The 20,051-nt window shown below is 34.1% G+C and overlaps 1 protein-coding gene across 7 annotated transcripts in view; it reads right to left on the bottom strand.

The window, feature by feature from the left end:
• LRBA (LPS responsive beige-like anchor protein) overlaps positions 1-20,051 on the bottom strand; it is a 772,087-nt gene that overhangs the window by 603,917 nt on the left and 148,119 nt on the right. For all 7 annotated transcript variants that reach the window (XM_040472514.1, XM_040472528.1, XM_040472537.1 and 4 more), the window contains exons 18-22: positions 7,548-7,640; positions 6,034-6,142; positions 5,547-5,628; positions 2,230-2,353; positions 1,739-1,931 (exon numbers count right to left, since the gene is read on the bottom strand). In XM_040472514.1, the coding sequence (XP_040328448.1) occupies positions 1,739-1,931; positions 2,230-2,353; positions 5,547-5,628; positions 6,034-6,142; positions 7,548-7,640 (601 nt within the window). The remainder of the gene's footprint in view (positions 1-1,738; positions 1,932-2,229; positions 2,354-5,546; positions 5,629-6,033; positions 6,143-7,547; positions 7,641-20,051) is intronic.

Raw genomic sequence — 20,051 nt, 5'->3', positions numbered from 1 at the left:
AAAAAAAAAAAATTTAAAGATATATCAAATTCACCATTTCTGTTCTTTATTCTTTCTAGTTAATTTATAATAATATAATTGTATGGTTATATTCCTTCTGAGTGTAGAAAGAGTTCTTAAACCAGATACAAAATGCATAAACCATGAAAGAAACTAAATTTTACTGCGTTAATATTTGAAATGTAAAATTTCCTCAGAAAATACAAACACAAAACTCTAAAACTTAAGTAAATAAATTGACAAAAGATATTCATAAATAATACAGCAATCAAAAGATTAAAACAAGAATATATTTTTTAAGTTCCCACAAAACAATAAGTAAATGTAAATTAAAATTATGGAGGTACAGCATTTAAAATTCATCAAATGTATGGGGTACCTGGGTGGCTCAGTCAGTTAAGCTTCCGACTTTGGCTCAGGTCATGATCTCACGGTTTGTGAGTTCAAGCCCCACATCCGGCTCTGTGCTAACAGCTCAGAGCCTAGAGCCTGCTTCGGATTCTGTGTCTCCCTCTCTCTCTCTGCCCCTGCCCTGTTCACACTCTCTATCTCTCAAAAAGTGAATAAATGTTAAAAAAAAAAATTTTAATTCACCAAATGTGCAAATTTTTAAAACTCCAGCCATACCAAGTGCTGAGGTGATGTGAATCAATGAGCACTTATACATCACTGGAGAGTATGTAAAGTGATATACCAATTTGGGGAAAAATTTGCATTATCTTCTAATGTTCAACATCTGCATCTTACAAGTAAGCAGTTCCATTTCTAGGAATGTAGAGAAAGAAACTTACAAATATATACAAAATGTATCAAAAATGTTCATAAACTGGTAAATGGATAAAGCCATACCATGGAATACAACACAACTGAGAAAATGAGCCCAACTACATGGGTCAATATGGATGAATCTCAAACAATGATAAGTAAAAACAGCCAGCTACAGAAAAATGCATTTAATGTGATATTCTTTATATTAAGTATAAACATGAAATATAAATTATTTACTGTTCAGATGTGTATGTGTTAAAATACACATAAGAAGGAAATAGAAATAATGAAAACACCCAAATTAAGGTTAGTGGGGAAGGAGAGAGGGCATAACAATGATAGACAAAGAAAACTGGGATGGAGAAACCAATGTCATAAATACTGGTAGATACATTATTCCTTATACCTTTTTGTAGGTGTAGAATATTTCATTAAAAATTTTTAAACAAAAGCTATATAAAAATAACTTACACTGGATTAAATTAAAAAAATAAAAATAAATAAAAGACTAGCAGATTCTCCCAAATCAATTTTTTAACTGACTGTAATGTAACCAAAGGACACACATTAGCCCAAGCTTTTCTAGTTAACTCAACCACCTTACATTACTAAAATACCTTCTCATCTTTGAATATACTGCGCCACCTTGTGTTCAAAAGCTTCAAACTACCCTAAAATTTAGAGAACCGTATCTGTAAAAATGGCTACTTGAAAATATAAGTTCCTTTATGCTATTCCATGAGGTTTCACTTTATTAAGCATACATAAAAATAACATTTGAAACCTCGCTTTGATTCTGAAGAAATTGGAAAATTTTTCTTCTTAGTGATTCCTTTTAGTTGTTCTTTCACTGTGCTTTCAGAGAATGTCTTTTTTCCTTGCTTTTAAGTACATAAAATTTTTAAATGAGTAAAACACAAAATTATAGACATTTATAACACTAAAATAAATTTTCATTAAAAAAACTTACCTTTGAATGTGTGATTGATAAGGTATCTACCCACACACGCCAGCCACCCCACTCATATTTGACTGCATGGTAAAGTAGGATTCTGAATATTGCATAAACCATTTCTGTTATCTTTTGCTCATCAGAATTCTTAGGATTGAAATAACAAAGAGAAAGCATCCATTCTTGCCATACAGAACACTGTAGCAAGCTCCTGAAAATTGTAAGAGGATATTGAATTACTAAAAAAAACATTTTTTAATTTAAAAAATTTTTTTAAAAAAAGCCCTCATCTTTAAGAATTCTAAAAAGTAAAAGTTCAAAACAAAATAAGCCAAAAAAAAAAAAAAAAAGCATCTCCATCTATTAAAACAATTAAAGAAGGTGGTACTGAAAACTCACTTTAAATATAAGGTACATTACTTATATACCCTTAATGAAAAAAGCATATGGAAAATTCATTGCACAGTATTTTTTAAAGCAATTTTTCTTAGAAAAAATTCAAACCTTACCTTCTGTTTTCTCTACTGTTATTAAAAAGTTTAATCATATCAGAAAGAAAGGCTCTGCGAACTTCCATGCTCTCAGGACACTGGGGAGAATTTCGAAGTAGGGTTGCAATTACTTTTAGTATCTCTGTAAGACAATTCATAAATTAGTAAAAACCAAAACATTACAAAAAATTCATGATGGAAGATCATTAATATATTTCTCTAGCTTCCCTGACACAGATGTCTACTGAAAACATCCTTGTATTGTAAAAAAAAAAAAAATGATCACCTGCAGAAAAAAAATGACAATACATCTATTTAGAAAGCCTCCATAAATAAGGAATTTTTTATTTCATCATTAGAATGTATGAAAGTAGGGGCGCCTGGGTGGCTCAGTCAGTTAAGCGTCCGACTTCGGCGCATGTCACGATCTCGCGGTCCGTGAGTTCGAGCCCCGCGTCGGGCTCTGTGCTGACTGCTCAGAGCCTGGAGCCTGTTTCAGATTCTGTGTCTCCCTCTCTCTCTCTGACCCTCCCCCGTTCATGCTCTGTCTCTCTCTGTCTCAAAACTAAATAAATGTTAAAAAAAAAAAAATTTTTTTTTAAAAAAGAATGTATGAAAGTAAAGTCAAATTTTAAAAGGTTATATTAGGGGCGCCTGGGTGGCGCAGTCGGTTAAGCGTCCGACTTCAGCCAGGTCACGATCTCGCGGTCCGTGAGTTCGAGCCCCGCGTCAGGCTCTGGGCTGATGGCTCAGAGCCTGGAGCCTGGAGCCTGTTTCCGATTCTGTGTCTCCCTCTCTCTCTGCCCCTCCCCCGTTCATGCTCTGTCTCTCCCTGTCCTAAAAATAAATAAAACGTTGAAAAAAAAAATTTAAAAACAAATAAAATAAAATAAAAGGTTATATTAAATAAAATTATGTTATCTATGAATTAAATAATAGTAAAACTAACAATTCTCCATAATTTCTGCCAATTAGTAAAGTTGATCTCAAACTCAAAAGCTGTAATCAAAATCTCAGAAAAAGTTCTCAGCTTTTCAACAAAATAGATGTTTTATGCACAAAGCTTTCCATTTATCATAGCAAATTTTAAAAGCTACTACAATTTTCCTCCATGATTTTAAAAGTGAAATTAGAGGGGGGGCCTGGGTGGCTCAGTTGGTTGGGCGTCCGACTTCAGCTCAGGTCATGATCTCACGGTTCATGAGTTCGAGCCCCGCGTCGGGCTCTGTGCTGACAGCTCAGAGCCTGGAGCCTGCTTCACGTTCTGTGTCTCCCTCTCTCTCTGCCCCTTCCCTGCTTATGCTGTGTCTCTCTCTGTCTCAAAAATAAATAAACATTAAAAAAAAAAATTTTTTTTAAAGTGAAATTAGGTTAAAAAACAAAATTAAAACCTATTCAACACCCCAAATACAAATGAAATTGCTACTGTAATGGTCTTAAAAATAACGCTGTCCAAATTTCTAGCATTTAGCTTTAAGGAAAAAAATTCTTTAAAATATATACTTAAATCCAGAACTATATAGAACCAAAAACAGCTATAACCCTGAATTTAAAATTAAATAAATATATTAAGTTTTTACCCAATTACAATTCAGAACTTCTGAACTAGCCTTTTGCCAAGGTTTTTGGTGAGTGCAAAACAGCAAGTACGAAGATATTTTATCATACAATAAAAGACATTTGGGAAGTAATTTCTGAATTCTTCTAATGACAAATTGAAAATTTTCTCTGCCTGGAAAATGATTACAATGATGATAATAATCATAATAATAATTGTAATGACAATAATAGACACTTAATTTTGAGAATATACTATCATGAGGTACTATTTTAAGAAAACCCATATACAATGATAGCTAAATACTGTTTTTATCACCTTTTTAGAGATAAGAAAACTGAGGCACACAGAAATTAAGCAGTTCACACAACTATTAAGAAACATAAACAATATAAAAACCTGGGCAGGTGACGCTTTTAAACACCGTACTATAGTGTGTGTCTTTCTGAGATAGTATATTACATAGATCATACATTCTAAAATTCTTACTTCAATAAGTCATCTCTATAATCATAAAATATAATTTATATTTATATACATATACTCAAGATTTTCTCCTTTTCTTACTCTCTAAAATAATAACATCAAGTCTCCCTGAAGGCTGAGGAAAATTAAACTTCCCAGACATGTTTTTAAAACTAGTACTGAAACAGAGTACCAAAAACACAACTCACTGCACAAAAGGTAATTAAATTTCTAAACTCTACAAGTCAGTTATTTCAATGTCAATAATCTTAAAAAGATGAAAAATGTACACTTTGTACAAGTGCTTAAGAATTCTAAATATCAAAAGAAAAGACTGTTCAACAAGACTAAGTTCATAAACAATAAAAAAAAAAAAAGCAGATATTTTTCAATTCCAAACTTGGTATTCCTAACTTGACATTAATTTAAGATGAAAGCTACCTCCATGGTTCATGTAATTTGGCCTGACATCACTAAATGGTGCAATCAAAACTTTACTGAAAATCTGAACATACATTAAATCAGTATCTTCCATACACAATTCTTCAAAACCTCTATATAAACATTTCCACATAACCTAGGGTTAATTAGATGTTATATTCAATATTAACCAAAAATAAAAGTAGCATTATATTATTCCCTATAATGAAATATTCTTTGAACACTATGTTCTCAACAATATCAACTTCAGGTTTTTCTCAGTGACTTTCTTTTTATTGGCAAAAAGTACTTTTTTTTTTTTTTTAATTTTATTTTTGAGAGAGAGAGAGAGACAGAGCACGAGTGAGGAAGGAGCAGAGAGAGAAGGAGAAGCAGGCTCCAGGCTCTGAGCTGTCAGCACAGAGCCTGATGCAGGGCTTAAACCCACAAATTTTAAGATCATGAACTGAGCTAAAGTCAGACGCTCAATCTACTGAGCCACCCAGGCACCCCAAAAAGTACTTATTAAAAGTATAAAAAATAAGGGGAGAAATGGGGGAAAGTACTCAAAGGATACAAACTTCCAGTTATAAGTTGAGTAAGTTCTGGGTATCTAATGTACAACATGGTGACTACAGTTAACAATACAGTATTGTACAATGAGAAGTTACCAAACCAGTAGATCTTATAAGTTCTCACCACACATACACACAAAAAATTCTAAAGATATTGTGATGGATGTGTTAACTAACCTTACTGTGGTAATCATTTCACAATATATACATATATCAAATTGTTTCATTAAGTTGTACACCTTAAACTTACACAATATATGTCAATTAAATGTCCATAAAAACAAAAACAAAAAAATAAAAGTATGTAAAATACATACGAGGATTCTGTATCTTTACTGAAGAATCAGGATCTGGATGCTGTTTATGTATCACTTGAGTACAAATATGTTCTATAAGAATCTACAGAAGGAAAACAATAGATTAGCATAATCACTGTACCATTAATATAAATGAACATAAGTCAGCACTAATCAATGTTAAGTATACAGTCCAATGCTGTCATGCTAACCATCTTCTGTATTTTATAAAATAAATGATTTCAACATTGTAACTCTATTTTTACTTAATTACAAAACAAGACATCAAACAATCAATACAATGGAGGAAATACTTAACAGAGATGTCCATACTGTTTAATAATTAACAGATTAATAGATTTAAGATGCAGCTATATGTGCTTTATATAACTAATTTCAAAACTGTGTAGCAAATCTAAATTACCTTATTTCATCTAGACATTAGCAACTAAATTATAAAGTCATTCTCAAAATATGAAATAAGATTAAATTCTAAATATATTCTTACCTCAAACAAAACATTATACGTGGTCATTGTGATTAAATTTGTCTGAAGCATGAGTCTTTCTGCTAGCAATGAAAACAATCCATGTCCAAGCATGACTTCAGCTTTTCTTCTGTGATTTCATAAAAAGAAATAATCAAATGCAGAGTACTATTATCTACTATTTAGTATGCAAGTTGGATGAAGAAGATACAAAAATGTTTTTCACATTATCCACAAATTCCAGCTCAGTAACTCTCCCACTTTTCTTTAACCTAGAACTCATAAGGCCACAAAATCTTTAAGCAGAGAAATACAAACTACAATGTAAGCACAGCTGAAGTTTAAAAAATATATACACAAGACTGGCTATGTCACAGCACACCAAAAATCTTCAGAGCAATTGTTTATTAACTAGTTTCTACTCTCCATCAGCACTGAGCTAAACTCTATTATGGATGAAATCTAAAGCCTAAGTAAGTTGTTAAGTAGAAAAACAATATGGAGAAAAAGGTAGAAAAAATGAAAGAAAATTAAGAAAATTAATATTGTGAAGATAAATACACCAAAATTAAATTTCCAAGCAAAAATTTAGAAACTAAAGTATCATAAACTTGAATTCTACCCTGAGATTCATCAAATTTTTTCTGCAAATGGCTGGATAGTAAATATTTTCGGCTTTGTGGACAAAACGGGCTCTGCAGCAACAACTCAATACTGCTGTCACAATCTGAAAACAGCCATATATAATAAGCCAATAAGTGATTGTGGCTGTGTCCCAACCAAACTTTATTTACAGGCAGCCAACTGGAATCCACAGAAAGACCATAGTTTGCCAACACTTCTCTATTGCCACAAATGTTAATTTTTATAATAAACCAACATGGTATAAGGAACAATAGGTAGGATATGAATATCTACATTCAGCTAAGAAAAAAATACAAAAATTTCAGTTTTCAGTTATCCATATAACAGAACATACTATGACAACTATCTAGGTTAAAATATCAGCTTTATAGTACAGATAAAGCAAATGATCAACCCCCATGAAATGAAGTCTCCATGGTTTCTAAAATTCCATTTATACAAATGTACTCTTATAATGAATGAAGAACAAATGGAAAATTTATTTCATATAAAACTAACTACACTGGGGTGCTTGGGTGGCTCAGTCAGTTAAGCATCCAACCCTTGATATTGGCTTAGGTCATGATCTCCCAGGTGTGGGATCGAGCCCTGCATCAGGCTCCATGCTCGGCCTGGAGTCTGCTTGGGATTCTCTCTCTCCCTCTCTTTTTGCCCCTCCCCACTTGCACATGCAAAAAAAATAGATAAATATTTTTTAAAAACCTATATATTCCTGTTTCCATTTTATTTTTAATATATACAAATGGATTAAATTTACATAGATTTTATAAATAAAAATAAAGAGAAGAGGAACTAGAGAAATCACAGAACAAAAATACTATTCCAAAGATTTATAAAATAAAAAGTAATATACCACAACCCAATTTAGATTTCATGAACACTATACTCACTTTGGGGCCAGGTGTTTTAAAAAATAGCCCATTGCCTTGAGAGCTTGTACTCTGATTCCTTCACTTGTCGATGCCATAAGTTTATAGATAACACTGAAGGAATTAAAATTAAAAACAAATTACTATTATTCAAAAGTAAAGATTTAAAATACATAGGTATACATTTATTTTTATATATTCATGATTATAAACCTAATTTCAAGATATGGGTGAATTTAATACAAATTCCTGACATTTAAAAACTTACGTTTCAACTATACTGTCTTCAAGAAACCCGCTTTATATATAATGACACATACAGACTAAAAGTAAATGGAGAAACCATAAACCATGCTAACACTAATAAAAAGAAAGCAAGAATAATTAACACTAATTTCAGAGAAAGCAGACTTTAAAGCAAGTTAAATTATCAGAGATAAGAAGAACATTGCTTGATGATAAAGGAGGCCAATTCTCCAATAAGACATAATAGTCTATAACATGTATGTGCCTAACCATAGAGTATAAAACAATGTGGCATAAAAATTGATAATACTGCAAGAAGAATAATAGATGAATACACTATTATAATTGGAGACGTTAACATCGCTCTCAGAAACAGATCCAGCTGGCAGAAAATCATTAAGGACATAATTGAACTCAACAATACCATCAATTGACTGGATTTAATTGACATCTATTGACTATTTCACCCAGTAACAGCAGAATACACATTTTTCTTAAGCTAACATGGAACATTCACCAAGTAGCTCACATTCAGGGCTATAAAACACATGTAAACAAATGCAAAGATCAGAAATGATATATTGTTTGTTCTCAGACCACAAGGAGATTAAACTAGAAATCATTAACAGAAAGATACCTGCAAAATTCCAAAATATGTGGATATTAAACAAAATGCTAAAAAATAACATGTAGGTCAAACAGGAAGTCTCAAGAAAATCTAAAAATATTTTAAACTAAATGAAAATGAAAACAGGCTATTAAAATCTGTGAAATCCAGCAAAAGCAGTCCTTACGAGGAAATTTATAGCAGTGAATTATTAGAAAAGAAGAAAAAACTTAAATCACTAATCAAGCTTCCACCTTAGAAAACTAAAAAAAGAAGAGAATACTCAATCCAAAGTAAGCAGGGGAAAATAAATAAGTATTAGAGTGGCAAACAAAAAAATTAAAAATAGTAAATCAATAGAGAAAATCAATGCAACCAAAAGCTGATTTGAAAAAGATCCATAAAGGAGATAAGCTTCTAGCCAGGTTAACTAATAAAAAAAAACACAATTTACTATTTTCAGAAATGAAAGAAGGAACATCACTACAGATCCCATAAACATAAAACAAATAATAAAGGAACACTATGAACAATTCTATGCCCTTAAGTTCTATAACCTAGATGAAAGAGACCAGTTCATTAAAAGAGATAATCTGCCAAAACACACACAAGAATAAATGATGATCTACGATTTTACTAATATGTACAATTTAAGAAACAAAACACATGAACATATGGAAAGGAGGAAAAGAGAGGAGAGAGGGAAACAAACCACAAGGGACTCTTAATGATAGAGAACTGAGGGTTGCCTGAGGGAGAGGGGTGGGAGATGGACTAGATGGGTGATGGGTAGTAAGAAGGGCACTTCAATACAATTTTAACCAAAACCTCAACAAGATATGTGGATATCAAGAAACTATTCTAAAGTTTATATGGAAAGGCAAAAGCCAGGGCAACTAACACAATTACTGACGGAGATAAACAAAGTTGGAAAACCAATGTTACGTGATTTCAAGATTTATTATAAAACCGTGGAACCTGGGTGGCTCAGGTTAAGTGTCTGACTTCAACCCAGATTATGATTTCACAGTTCATGAGTTCAAGCCCCACATCAGGCTCTCTGCTGCCAGCAAAGGGTCTGCTTCAGATTCTCTCTCTCTCTCTCTCTCTCTCTCTCTCTGTTCCTCCCCTGCTCGCTCTCTCTCTCTCTCTCTCTCTCTCTCTCAAAAATAAGTAAATGTTAAAAAAAAGATTTATTATAAACATATAGTAATCAAGACAGTATGGTATTGGCAAAAGGGACAGCAGAGGTAGTACAATGGACCAAAGATACTTTTTGTTTAAAAAAAAATTGTTTTTAATGTGTATTTATTTTTGAGAGAGAAAGAGACAGAATGCAAGCTGGGGAGGGGCAGAGACAGAGGGGCACACAGAATCTGAAGCAGGCTCCAGGTTCTGAGCTGTCAGCGCAAAGCCCAACTCGGGACTCAAACTCACGAACTGCAAGATCATTACCTGACCTGATGTCAGCCACTTACTTAACCAACTGAGCCACCCAGGCGCCCCTCAAAGATACTCTTTCAAAACACGATGCTGGAACGAAAGGATATCCACATTCAAATAAATGAATCTAGACACAGACCTTACACCTTTCATAAAAATTAACTCAAAATGGACCTAAGTGTAAAATGCAAAACTATAAAACTCCTAGGAGACAACGTAAGATAAAACCTAGATTGGGGCGCCTGGGTGGCGCAGTCGGTTAAGCGTCTGACTTCAGCCAGGTCACGATCTCGCGGTCCGGGAGTTCGAGCCCCGCGTCGGGCTCTGGGCTGATGGCTCAGAGCCTGGAGCCTGTTTCCGATTCTGTGTCTCCCTCTCTCTCTGCCCCTCGCCCGTTCATGCTCTGTCTCTCTCTGTCCCAAAAATAAATAAACGTTGAAAAAAAAAATTTTTAAAAACCTAGATGACCTTGGGTATGGTGATACAAGATACAAAACCAAAGACAATCCACAACAAAATAACTGATAAGCTGAACTTCATTAAAATTAAAAACTTCTGCTCTTCAAAAAACAATAGCAAGAGAATCAGAAGACAAGATAGACTGGGAGAAAATACATGTGAAACACACATCTGATAAAGGACTGGTATCCACAGTATACAAAGAACTCTTAAAACTCAACAATAAAAAAAAAAAGAACAACCCTATTTAAAAACGGACCAAAGAACTTAACAGACCCTTACCAAAGAAGATATACAGATGGAAAATTAGCCTATGAAAAGATGCTCCACATTGTATGTCATCAGAGAAATACAAATTAAAACAACGAGATACTACTGCACACATCTATGAGAATGGACAAAACCCAGAACACCAACAACACCATGTATGTAGAGCAGTAAGAATTCGCATCCAATGCTGGTGGGGAAACAAAATGGCATGGCCACTTTGGAAGAGAGATTTTGGCAATTTCTTACAAAACTAAACATATTTTTACCATAGGATCCATCAATCATACTCCTCAGTATTTACCCAAAGGAGATGAAACCATGTCCATACCAAAACCTGCATACGCATATTTATAGCACCTGTATTCATGACTGGCAAAACTTATAAGCAACCAAGATGTCCTTCAGTACATGAATGGATGAATAAACTATGGATATCTCAACAACGGAATATTATTCAGCACTAAAAAGAAATGAACTACCAAGCCATGAAAAGACATAGAGAAATCTTTTTTTGTTTTAAGATTCATTTTTTTTTAATTTTTGTTTTCTTATTTTATTTTATTTTTGAGAGAGAGAGAGAGTTTGAGTGAGTGAGGGGCAGAGAGGGACAGAGAGAATCGCACAAGGTCCAGAGAGAGAGAAAAAAAGAGAGAGTGCAGAGCCTGGAGGGGCTGGAAATGAACCACAATCATGACCTGAGCCAAAGTTGGATGCTTAACCAAATGAGCCAACCAGGTGCCCCAACATGGAGGAATCTTAAATGCACATTACTAAGTAAAGGAGCCAATCTGAAAAGGCTGTATGATTCCAAACATATGTTATTCTGGAAAAGGCAAAACTATGGACATAGTAAAAAGGTCAGTGGGAGCCAAAGATTGGGGGGTAGGTGTGGAAGGAATGAACAGGCAGAGCACAGAGGATTTTTAGAGCAATGAAAATACTCTGTATGATAACCAAATGACAGATACATGCCATTATACAGTTGTCCAAATCCACAGAATGTACAATACCAACAGTGAAGCATAATGTAAACTATGGACTTTGGATGATTATAATGTGTAAATGTAGGTTCACCAACTGTAAATTCTAATGGGTGTGTTGATAATAAGGAAGAGTATACATGTGTGGGGACAGGAGAGTATATGGGAAACCTCTATACGTCCCTCTAAATTTTACAACTCTTCCAAAAAAGAAAGTCTTTGAGAAAAACTTGCTTATCTCTACTAGTTATTGTTCCTTTTAATGAAAACCAAAAAGTGAGAACAAATTAAAACATTTAGAAAATATGGTGATTTATACTACACCCATAAATGTACTTATGCAAATTGTATAGCATAAAGCTGGTTCTGAGTCACTATTTTTTCCTCTACTGCAGACTTAACAATGCCCTTTGGAAGTTACCACATTTAAGATCAATACAAAGAAAGCACTGTTTAGTGGTAACACATAATTTAAATCCGTAAATAATTCTCACCAAGGAAAGCAAAGGAACAGGAAAATGAATGATAATGACAACAGGTAATGAATGATAATAAAAAATAAAAAGCAAAAGACTGAAACATAAATGACATCTAAAACAAATTTCATGATCAATTCTCAAAATTTACATAATAATCTAAGTTTTTAAATAATCTCCGAGGGCATTCAGCCAACAGACCACTGATTTGAACATAAACAAAGTATAGAAAAATTTGAGTATCATACACAATTTGAGTAAAAAAAAAAAAAACATTCAATTAATTCCTTATACCATTTCCTCCCTCATAAACATTTAGAAAAAATCTGAAAAGTTTATGATTATTTTAAAATACTAAGATTTTCAACTATCCTCCTAGATAAAAATTTTAATGCTTAATAACTAAGTCTGAAATGGGGCACCTTGGTGGCTCAGTTGGTTAAGCATCCGACTTTGGCTCAGGTCATGATCTCACGGTTCATGAGTTCAAGCCTCGCATCAGTCTCTGTGCTGACAGCTCAGAACCTGGAGCCTGCTTTGGATTCTGTGTTTCCCTCTCTCTGCCCCTTCCCCGCTCACACTCTGATGTTTAATGTAAACATTAAAAAAATTTGTCTTCAATAACTAAGTCTGAAAAAACATAACTATGAACAAAAAGTAAAGACCTTGATCCTCTAGTAGCTGACAGAAATGAAATATGTGAAAAGAACTTTGTTTCCTATTAAAATATTAATTAAAAGCATCTAGGTCCATAAACATTGTAATCTCATAAAATGAGATATGTGAAACTGGTTGTTTTTAATTCAAATTGTATTTAAAAAACTATAACATTCAATTACTGGGACAACACTATTATGTTTATAAAAGTTTTCCTTCTATGATTTAAATTAAGTAAATAAAAATTGAATTATTTGTAAAAGAAATATTAACATAAGCTTAATAGCAGTTTAAAAACCACAACACTCAAAGATATTTTAACATAGAATTAATCTATGAATGCTATAGCTTAACTTAAATAATCTTTGGTTAAAATTACAATGATTTCACCAGAAGATGAACTCTAGATAAAACTATAATTACTTTCAAATTTTTATTAGTATTAATCACATGAGAAGACCAAAATTAATAGAATAAGATCCATATACCTAATATTTATCCTAAAGTAATTTTTTAAGTGTTGAGTATTTTTCACTAAAGCAGAATCCAATTAGTTTATATATCTACTAAACAGAACCACTAAACTTTGAAAAACCAAAGCGAGCATATTTTGCTTTCTGATCAAAGTTTAGTCCCTATTTAACACAAAAACCATTCTTCACATTAGAGCAGGAAAATCCTGTACCATTTCAATGACATTTATATATTTTTCTAACTATTAAAAAATTTATAAATATATATACATTTCTCTACTGGAAATAGAAACAAAAGTAGAAAAAGATGATAAAATTAATCCATAAGAAGCACTATTAAAATTGGGGAATGTTTTCATATAATCTATTTTACTCTGACCATACATATAATCATATAATAAAATACACACGGACATTATATATATGATGTATATATGCACACACATATATATCTTTTTTCTGAATTGAAATGTACTATGGCATGTACACTATAGCAGTTTCAATGAAGAAAATATTCAGGTAATAGAAACACCAAAAAGAGTAATTTGAAAAGTAACAAATTATTTCAATCTGTTCACAGACATAAAAATATATGATTAAAGCTCATGAGACTCAAAAATCAAAAATTTGATACTTAAAATTTAAACAGGGAATGAAGTGCTGTAAACAGTTTATGAAGTGAGTGACACTGCATCAGAACACATAAGAAGAATATGTGTCGGAAATAACATCTAAATGATGTGATGGTGAAAAGAATTTATATTTAACAAATAAATGAGAAAGTTTATGTCATTTAATGGAAATTAAATTGCCACTTAAAATTTAGAAATGCTACTGACTTCTATTATGCAGTGTGGCATACCTGTATTATCTTGCATCAGGAAAGACTATCTTCCCTCCAATTTTCTCCATTTTTTTCAATTTGAGTCTATGTCACACTCCATTTGACTTTCAGTTAGTATGAAAGCTTCACTAAATATATCTGCGCCCTTTGCATGTTGGCCTTTAAAACTTACGGTAATATATTTTAGGCAGCAATGTGACCATAAACAGATAATGAAATTATATATCAATGCTCCATTTGAATTCTGTCTCTTTAAATCATGAAAGAAATTAAGAAAGAAGTTAAAAAAGAAAGAGCTCAAAAAAGAAGAACAGAAAGATAGAAAGAACAACAGACAGGCAGACAGACAGACAGACAAAAAAGAGAAAGAAAATCTACAATTTACACAATCTCATACTGAATTTTGGACCCAAAAATTATTTCCACAGAACTCCAATTAGATTTAAAGGAACTACCTACCCATCATTCCCAAATTAATTCCGTTTTCTATAGCTAATATATTCAATACATCTCTTTATTCAGTGTTTTTTAAAAGTAGTTGAACCACATATAGACAGGACTAATTATTCACATTTCCATATATTAGTCCAATTTACATATTTTTCAGTTGTTCAGAATAAAAGACTGGGAAAGTACCAAAATTTAAAGCATACTATTAAAAAAAAAAAAAGCAAGAATGACTTCCGTTAATGCCAACGTGGAAGTCAGCATGTCCCTCCACAAAAAAAGACAGAAATAAAATTAAACAACACTTTCACATGCAACCATTCAACCAACAAAACAACAAATTGAGAGGCATTAATTCTTGAGGAATTACTACACACTGAGGTAAGAAAATCAAGAGTTACAAGAAAACTAGGTTAACAATAAGTAAACAATTAGGAAATTTCAATAAACTATAAAAAAGCACCACATGGCCCTGGGTGACTCAGCTAGTTAAGCGTCCAACATCCACTCAGATCAGGTTCTCATGGGTTCGTGAATTCAATCCCTGCATAGGGCTCTGTGCTGACAGCTCAAAGCCTGGAACCTGCTTCAGATTCTGTGTCTCCCTCCATCTCTGTCCCTCACCCACTTGCGTACATGCCTCTCGTGCAAAAGTAAAATAAACATTAAGAAAAATTGTTGGGGGAGGGTGCCCCTGGGCGGCTCAGTTGGTTAAACACCAGACTTCAGCTCAAGGTCATGATTTCACAGTTCATGGGTTCGAGCCTTGCGTGGGGCTCTGTGCTGAAACCTGGAGCCTGCTTCAGATTCTGTGTCTCCCTCTCTCTCTGCCCCACCCCACTCATACTCTGTCTCTCTCTCTCTCAAAAATAAACATTTTTAAAATTTTTAATTAAAAATTTTTTTAAAAAAGAAATACAAGAATCTAGAGTTGAAAAGTAAATAAGAAAAATGAAAAATTCACAAGAGGCACTCAGTAGCAAATTCATATGGCAAAAGACAGAATCTGTGAGCTTTAAGAGCTTTAAGACACAATCTGTGAGCCCAAAGAACAAAGAGAAACGATGGAAGATAAATTAGCGAATTTTTAGAAAGCTGTGAGACAATGTAGTATTCCACCATAGCTATAATGCAGGTGCCAGAGGAGGAGGAGGACGAGGAGGACGAGGAGGAGGAGGAGGAGGAGGACGAGGAGGAGGAGGAGGAGGACGAGGAGGAGGAGGAGGAGGAGGACGAGGAGGACGAGGACGAGGAGGAGGACGAGGAGGAGGAGGACGAGGAGGAGGAGGACAAGGAGGAGGAGGAGACAGAGGAGAAGGAGAAGGAAGAGGAAGGAGGAAGAAGGAAGAAGAAGAAGGAGGAAGAAGGAAGGAGGAAGGAGGAGGAGAAGCGGCGGCAGCGGCAAGAAAAATTTCTGAAGAAACCATGGGGAAAAATCTGGCAAAAAGTGATGGAAAAACATTAACTTGCAGATTCAAGAACTCAATAAACCAAAAAAGGATAAAAACAAAGAGGATCACAACTAAACAAAATAGTCAAAATTCAAAGACAAAGAAAAAAGCTTAAAAGCATCAAGAGAAATAGGACTCAACCCAAAGAAAACAACAATACAAGGATGACATCTCATTGAAAATAGTAGAGGCCAGGGGCGCCTGGGTGGCGCAGTCGGTTAAGCGTCTGACTTCAGCCAGGTCACGATCTCGTGCTCCATGAGTTCGAGCCCCGCGTCAGGCTCTGGGCTGATGGCTCAGAGCCTGGAGCCTGTTTCCGATTCTGTGTCTCCCTCTCTCTCTGCCCCTTGCCCATTCATGCTCTGTCTCTCTCTGTCCCAAAAATAAAATAAAACGTTGAAAAAAAAATTTAAAAAAAAAAAAGAAAAGAAAATAGTAGAGGCCAAAAGTCAATTAAATCACAAAGTGCAAACAGAAAGCTATCTGTTAAAATTTTATATCCAGAATAACTATTATCAAAAAATTAAGACTAACAAAAGTATTTTCAGATGAACAGACTGGGAAAATTCATTACTAACAGACATGTCTTACAAGAAATAAAGTCCACAAAGAAGAAAGGAAATATAATATCATAAAACCATTAAATAGAAAATAATTTTTAAAAAACGAAAAAAATCAACAGGGAGTTCTGGTTCAATGAAGATGGAGTGAAGCTAATAACAGCCTCTCAGTCTTACATATTAGAACCAAAACCACAAGAAAAACTGCAAAAAGCAATTTCCTAAGTACTAAACAAAAGCAGTTGCATTGCTGTAAAGGAGGTAAAACTTGGGAGAATTACCCATTATGAAGGTAAGGAGTCTCAATTTTTACTTTTCCCTTCTAAATCTGACCCAAAAGTGAGCCTTTATTTCAGAGGTGGATGTCAGAAGCTCAGCTGGCAAATAATGTGACAAAAACTGTCCTTTGGTTAGGGGAACTAACAAAACGGGTTTGTACAGGTGGTGGGGTGCAGGGAAGGAGGACACAGGGTGTGGTGTAGACCTGAAAAGAAGGAAATGGGAAAGGAAGATCCTCAAAATCTTTGTAAAAGCCCATAAAAACCCAAGGCTAACCCAAGAGATATACCTGCAAGTGACAGACAGACCAGAACAGCAAAATCTTTCTGTATTGAAAAAAGACTTGAATTATCACCCAATTCTTCACCTAATTCCTGAGTACATTATGTGCAAAAAAGACACAAAGCAGGACAAAACAGGTTTTTTAAATGAGTGATATCTGTAACCCCTACACACAGAGGATAAGTAGAACTTGTAGTCTGACCCTTCTTATTAAAACAAGCAAAACATCAACATTTGTTAGAGGATTTTAACAAAACACATAGTTTATAAAAGATAACATTCACAACGTCTAGGACACATTAAAAAGTTACTCAACGTACAAAGAAGCAAGAATATGTAATCATTTCTCACAGGAAAAGACACTGAACAAATGCTGATGAGATGGGCAAATTGTTGGAACTATCACACAAAGATATTAAAGGAGCTATTATAAATATACTCCAGAAGGTAAAAGGAAACACAGTCTAACAGGATCAGAAAATAGTTCCCAACCAAAAGAAAAAGTATAAAATTAACCATATTAAAATTATACAACTGAAATGTACAAATCTAAAATAAAATATTCATGAGATGAGCTTAATATCAAAATATAAAAAACAAATCTCCATAAAGTTAAAGATCAAGTTTATCATACATAGCAAGCTTCTTTTCCTTTTTTTTTTTAATTTTTTTCAACGTTTTTTATTTATTTTTGGGACAGAGAGAGACAGAGCATGAACAGGGGAGGGGCAGAGAGAGAGGGAGACACAGAATCGGAAACAGGCTCCAGGCTCTGAGCCATCAGCCCAGAGCCCGACGCGGGGCTCGAACTCACGGACCGCGAGATCGTGACCTGGCTGAAGTCGGACGCTTAACCGACTGCGCCACCCAGGCGCCCCGCAAGCTTCTTTTCAATAGACAGTATCAAATGTGAAGAACAAAGAAAGAAGATTGAAATAAAAAGCCCTAATATTCACATTACTAGAGACCCAAAGTAAAAGGAAAAAGATATAACTGAAGCAAAAAGTATGAAAATAAGGGTCTAAAGCTTATCAAAATGTGATAATTACAAAGAAAGCATAATGAAACTGTAGAAGAGCTAAAGAATATGTCTTTAGAGCAATTACAAAAATGTAGTACCTTTTACTTAGCAAACATTGAAATAACCATACATTTCTCATTAGAAACTATGGGTACCAGCAAACAATGGAAAAATATTTTAAAGTACTAAAATAAGTAAAATTTCACACAGAATTCTATATGCACCAAAAATATCCTTGCATGAAGGCCAAATAAAATTATATTCAGAAAAAATAATTCAAAAATTTATTTCCAAAAAAAATGCTCAACAAGAAATCCAAATACAGTTCTTCAAGAATGAAAAATGAGGGGCACCCAGGTGACCCAGTTGGTTGAACATCCAACCCTTGATTTCAGTTCATGATCCCAGGGTTGTGTGATTGAGCCTTGCATCAGGCTTTGCACTGAGCATGGAGCCTGACTAGGATTCATTCTCTTTCTCCTTCTCTCTCTCCCTCCCTCTCTCCCTCCCTCCCTTTCTCTCTCTCTCTCCCTCTGCCCCTCTACCCTGCTCATGCTCTCCCATTCTAAAATAAATAAATAAATACATACATACATAAATACATAAATAAAATTGTAAAGATATGGAAAAATTTTTAACATTTTTCTTCCCTTACATTCTTTAAAACACATATAACAAGTGTAAATAAAAACTGTAACATTATCTAGAGAGACTAGCAATATATTATGTGTAATAAGAAACAATAGTGGAGGAAAGGGCACCTGGGTGGCTCAGTTGGTTAAGCATCCGACTTCGGCTCAGGTCATGATCTTGTGGTTCACGAGTTTCAAGCCCTACGTCAGGCCCTGTGCTAACAGCTCAGAGCCTGGAGCCTGTTTTGGATTCTCTCTCTCTCTCTCTCTGCCCCTTCCCCTGCTCGTACTCTCTCTTCCTCTCTCTCTCAAAAATAAAACATTAAGAAAGTTAAAGAAACAAACAAACAAACAATTGTGGAGGTTAAAGGGACAAATAAAATTGAAATGGTTCTAGATTCTATGTGAAGAGGTAAAATATTAACTCAAAGTAGACTGAAATCTCTAGTGCAACCACTAAAAAGATTACCAAGATAGATATAAAACCAAAAATTAATTTTTAAAAGAATACTAAAGGAATTCAAATACAAGGAACACAGGAAAAGAGAAACAGATGGGAAAAATTATACTGGGACAAATAAATAATAAAATGCTAGGTGCAAATAAAGCCTTATCAGTAATTATGTTAAAAGTAAATAGTCTAAACACAATGAGAAGACTTAGTTTCTCAGAATATATTTTCAAAACTAAAAAATTCAATTATACTGTGTGTTTTAGTAATAGTTTCCACAAAAGAAGAAGCAACAGAATGTGTATATAGAGAAAGACAAAAAGATTTAAGGAATTGGCTCTCATAATTCCGGAAGTTTGATCAATCCAAAATCTGCAGGGTAAACACATACTCTGGAGAGTGAGAAAAAAGTTATAAAGTCCAAAGGCATACTGTTGGCAGAGTTCATTTTTATTGGGGGAGATGAGTCTTTGTTCTTATTAAGGCCTTCAACTGACCTGATGAGAAACCTACTTTTCTCAAAGTCCACCAATTTAAACATTGATCTTATCCCAAAAAATGCCTTCACAAAAATACCCACAATAACGTTTGACCAACTATCTAGGCACTGTGACTCAACCATGTCAACACAAAATTAGCCATCACAATGTGTCAATAAGAAATTCAACTGAATACAAAGATACAGATAGGGCCACCTAGGTGGCTCAGTCCATTAAGCATCTGGCTCTTGATTTCAGCTCAGGTCATGATCTCACAGTTCATAGATTCAAGCCCCGAGTAGGGCTCTGCACTCACAGAGCTGAAGCCTGCTTGGGATTCTCTCTCCCTCTCTCTCTGCCACTCCCCCAGCTCACACGCACTTGTGCTTTCCCCCACCCTCCTCCCCTGTCAAAAGGAAAGAGGAAGGAAGGAAGGAAGGAAGGAAGGAAGGAAGGAAGGAAGGAAGG

This window comes from Herpailurus yagouaroundi, unplaced genomic scaffold, assembly GCF_014898765.1.
Source record: "Herpailurus yagouaroundi ecotype Mexico unplaced genomic scaffold, PumYag 28, whole genome shotgun sequence".
Taxonomy (NCBI): Eukaryota; Metazoa; Chordata; class Mammalia; order Carnivora; family Felidae; genus Herpailurus; species Herpailurus yagouaroundi.
Note: the sequence above shows the minus strand (reverse complement) of the source record. Positions and strands in the feature narration are given on the sequence as shown.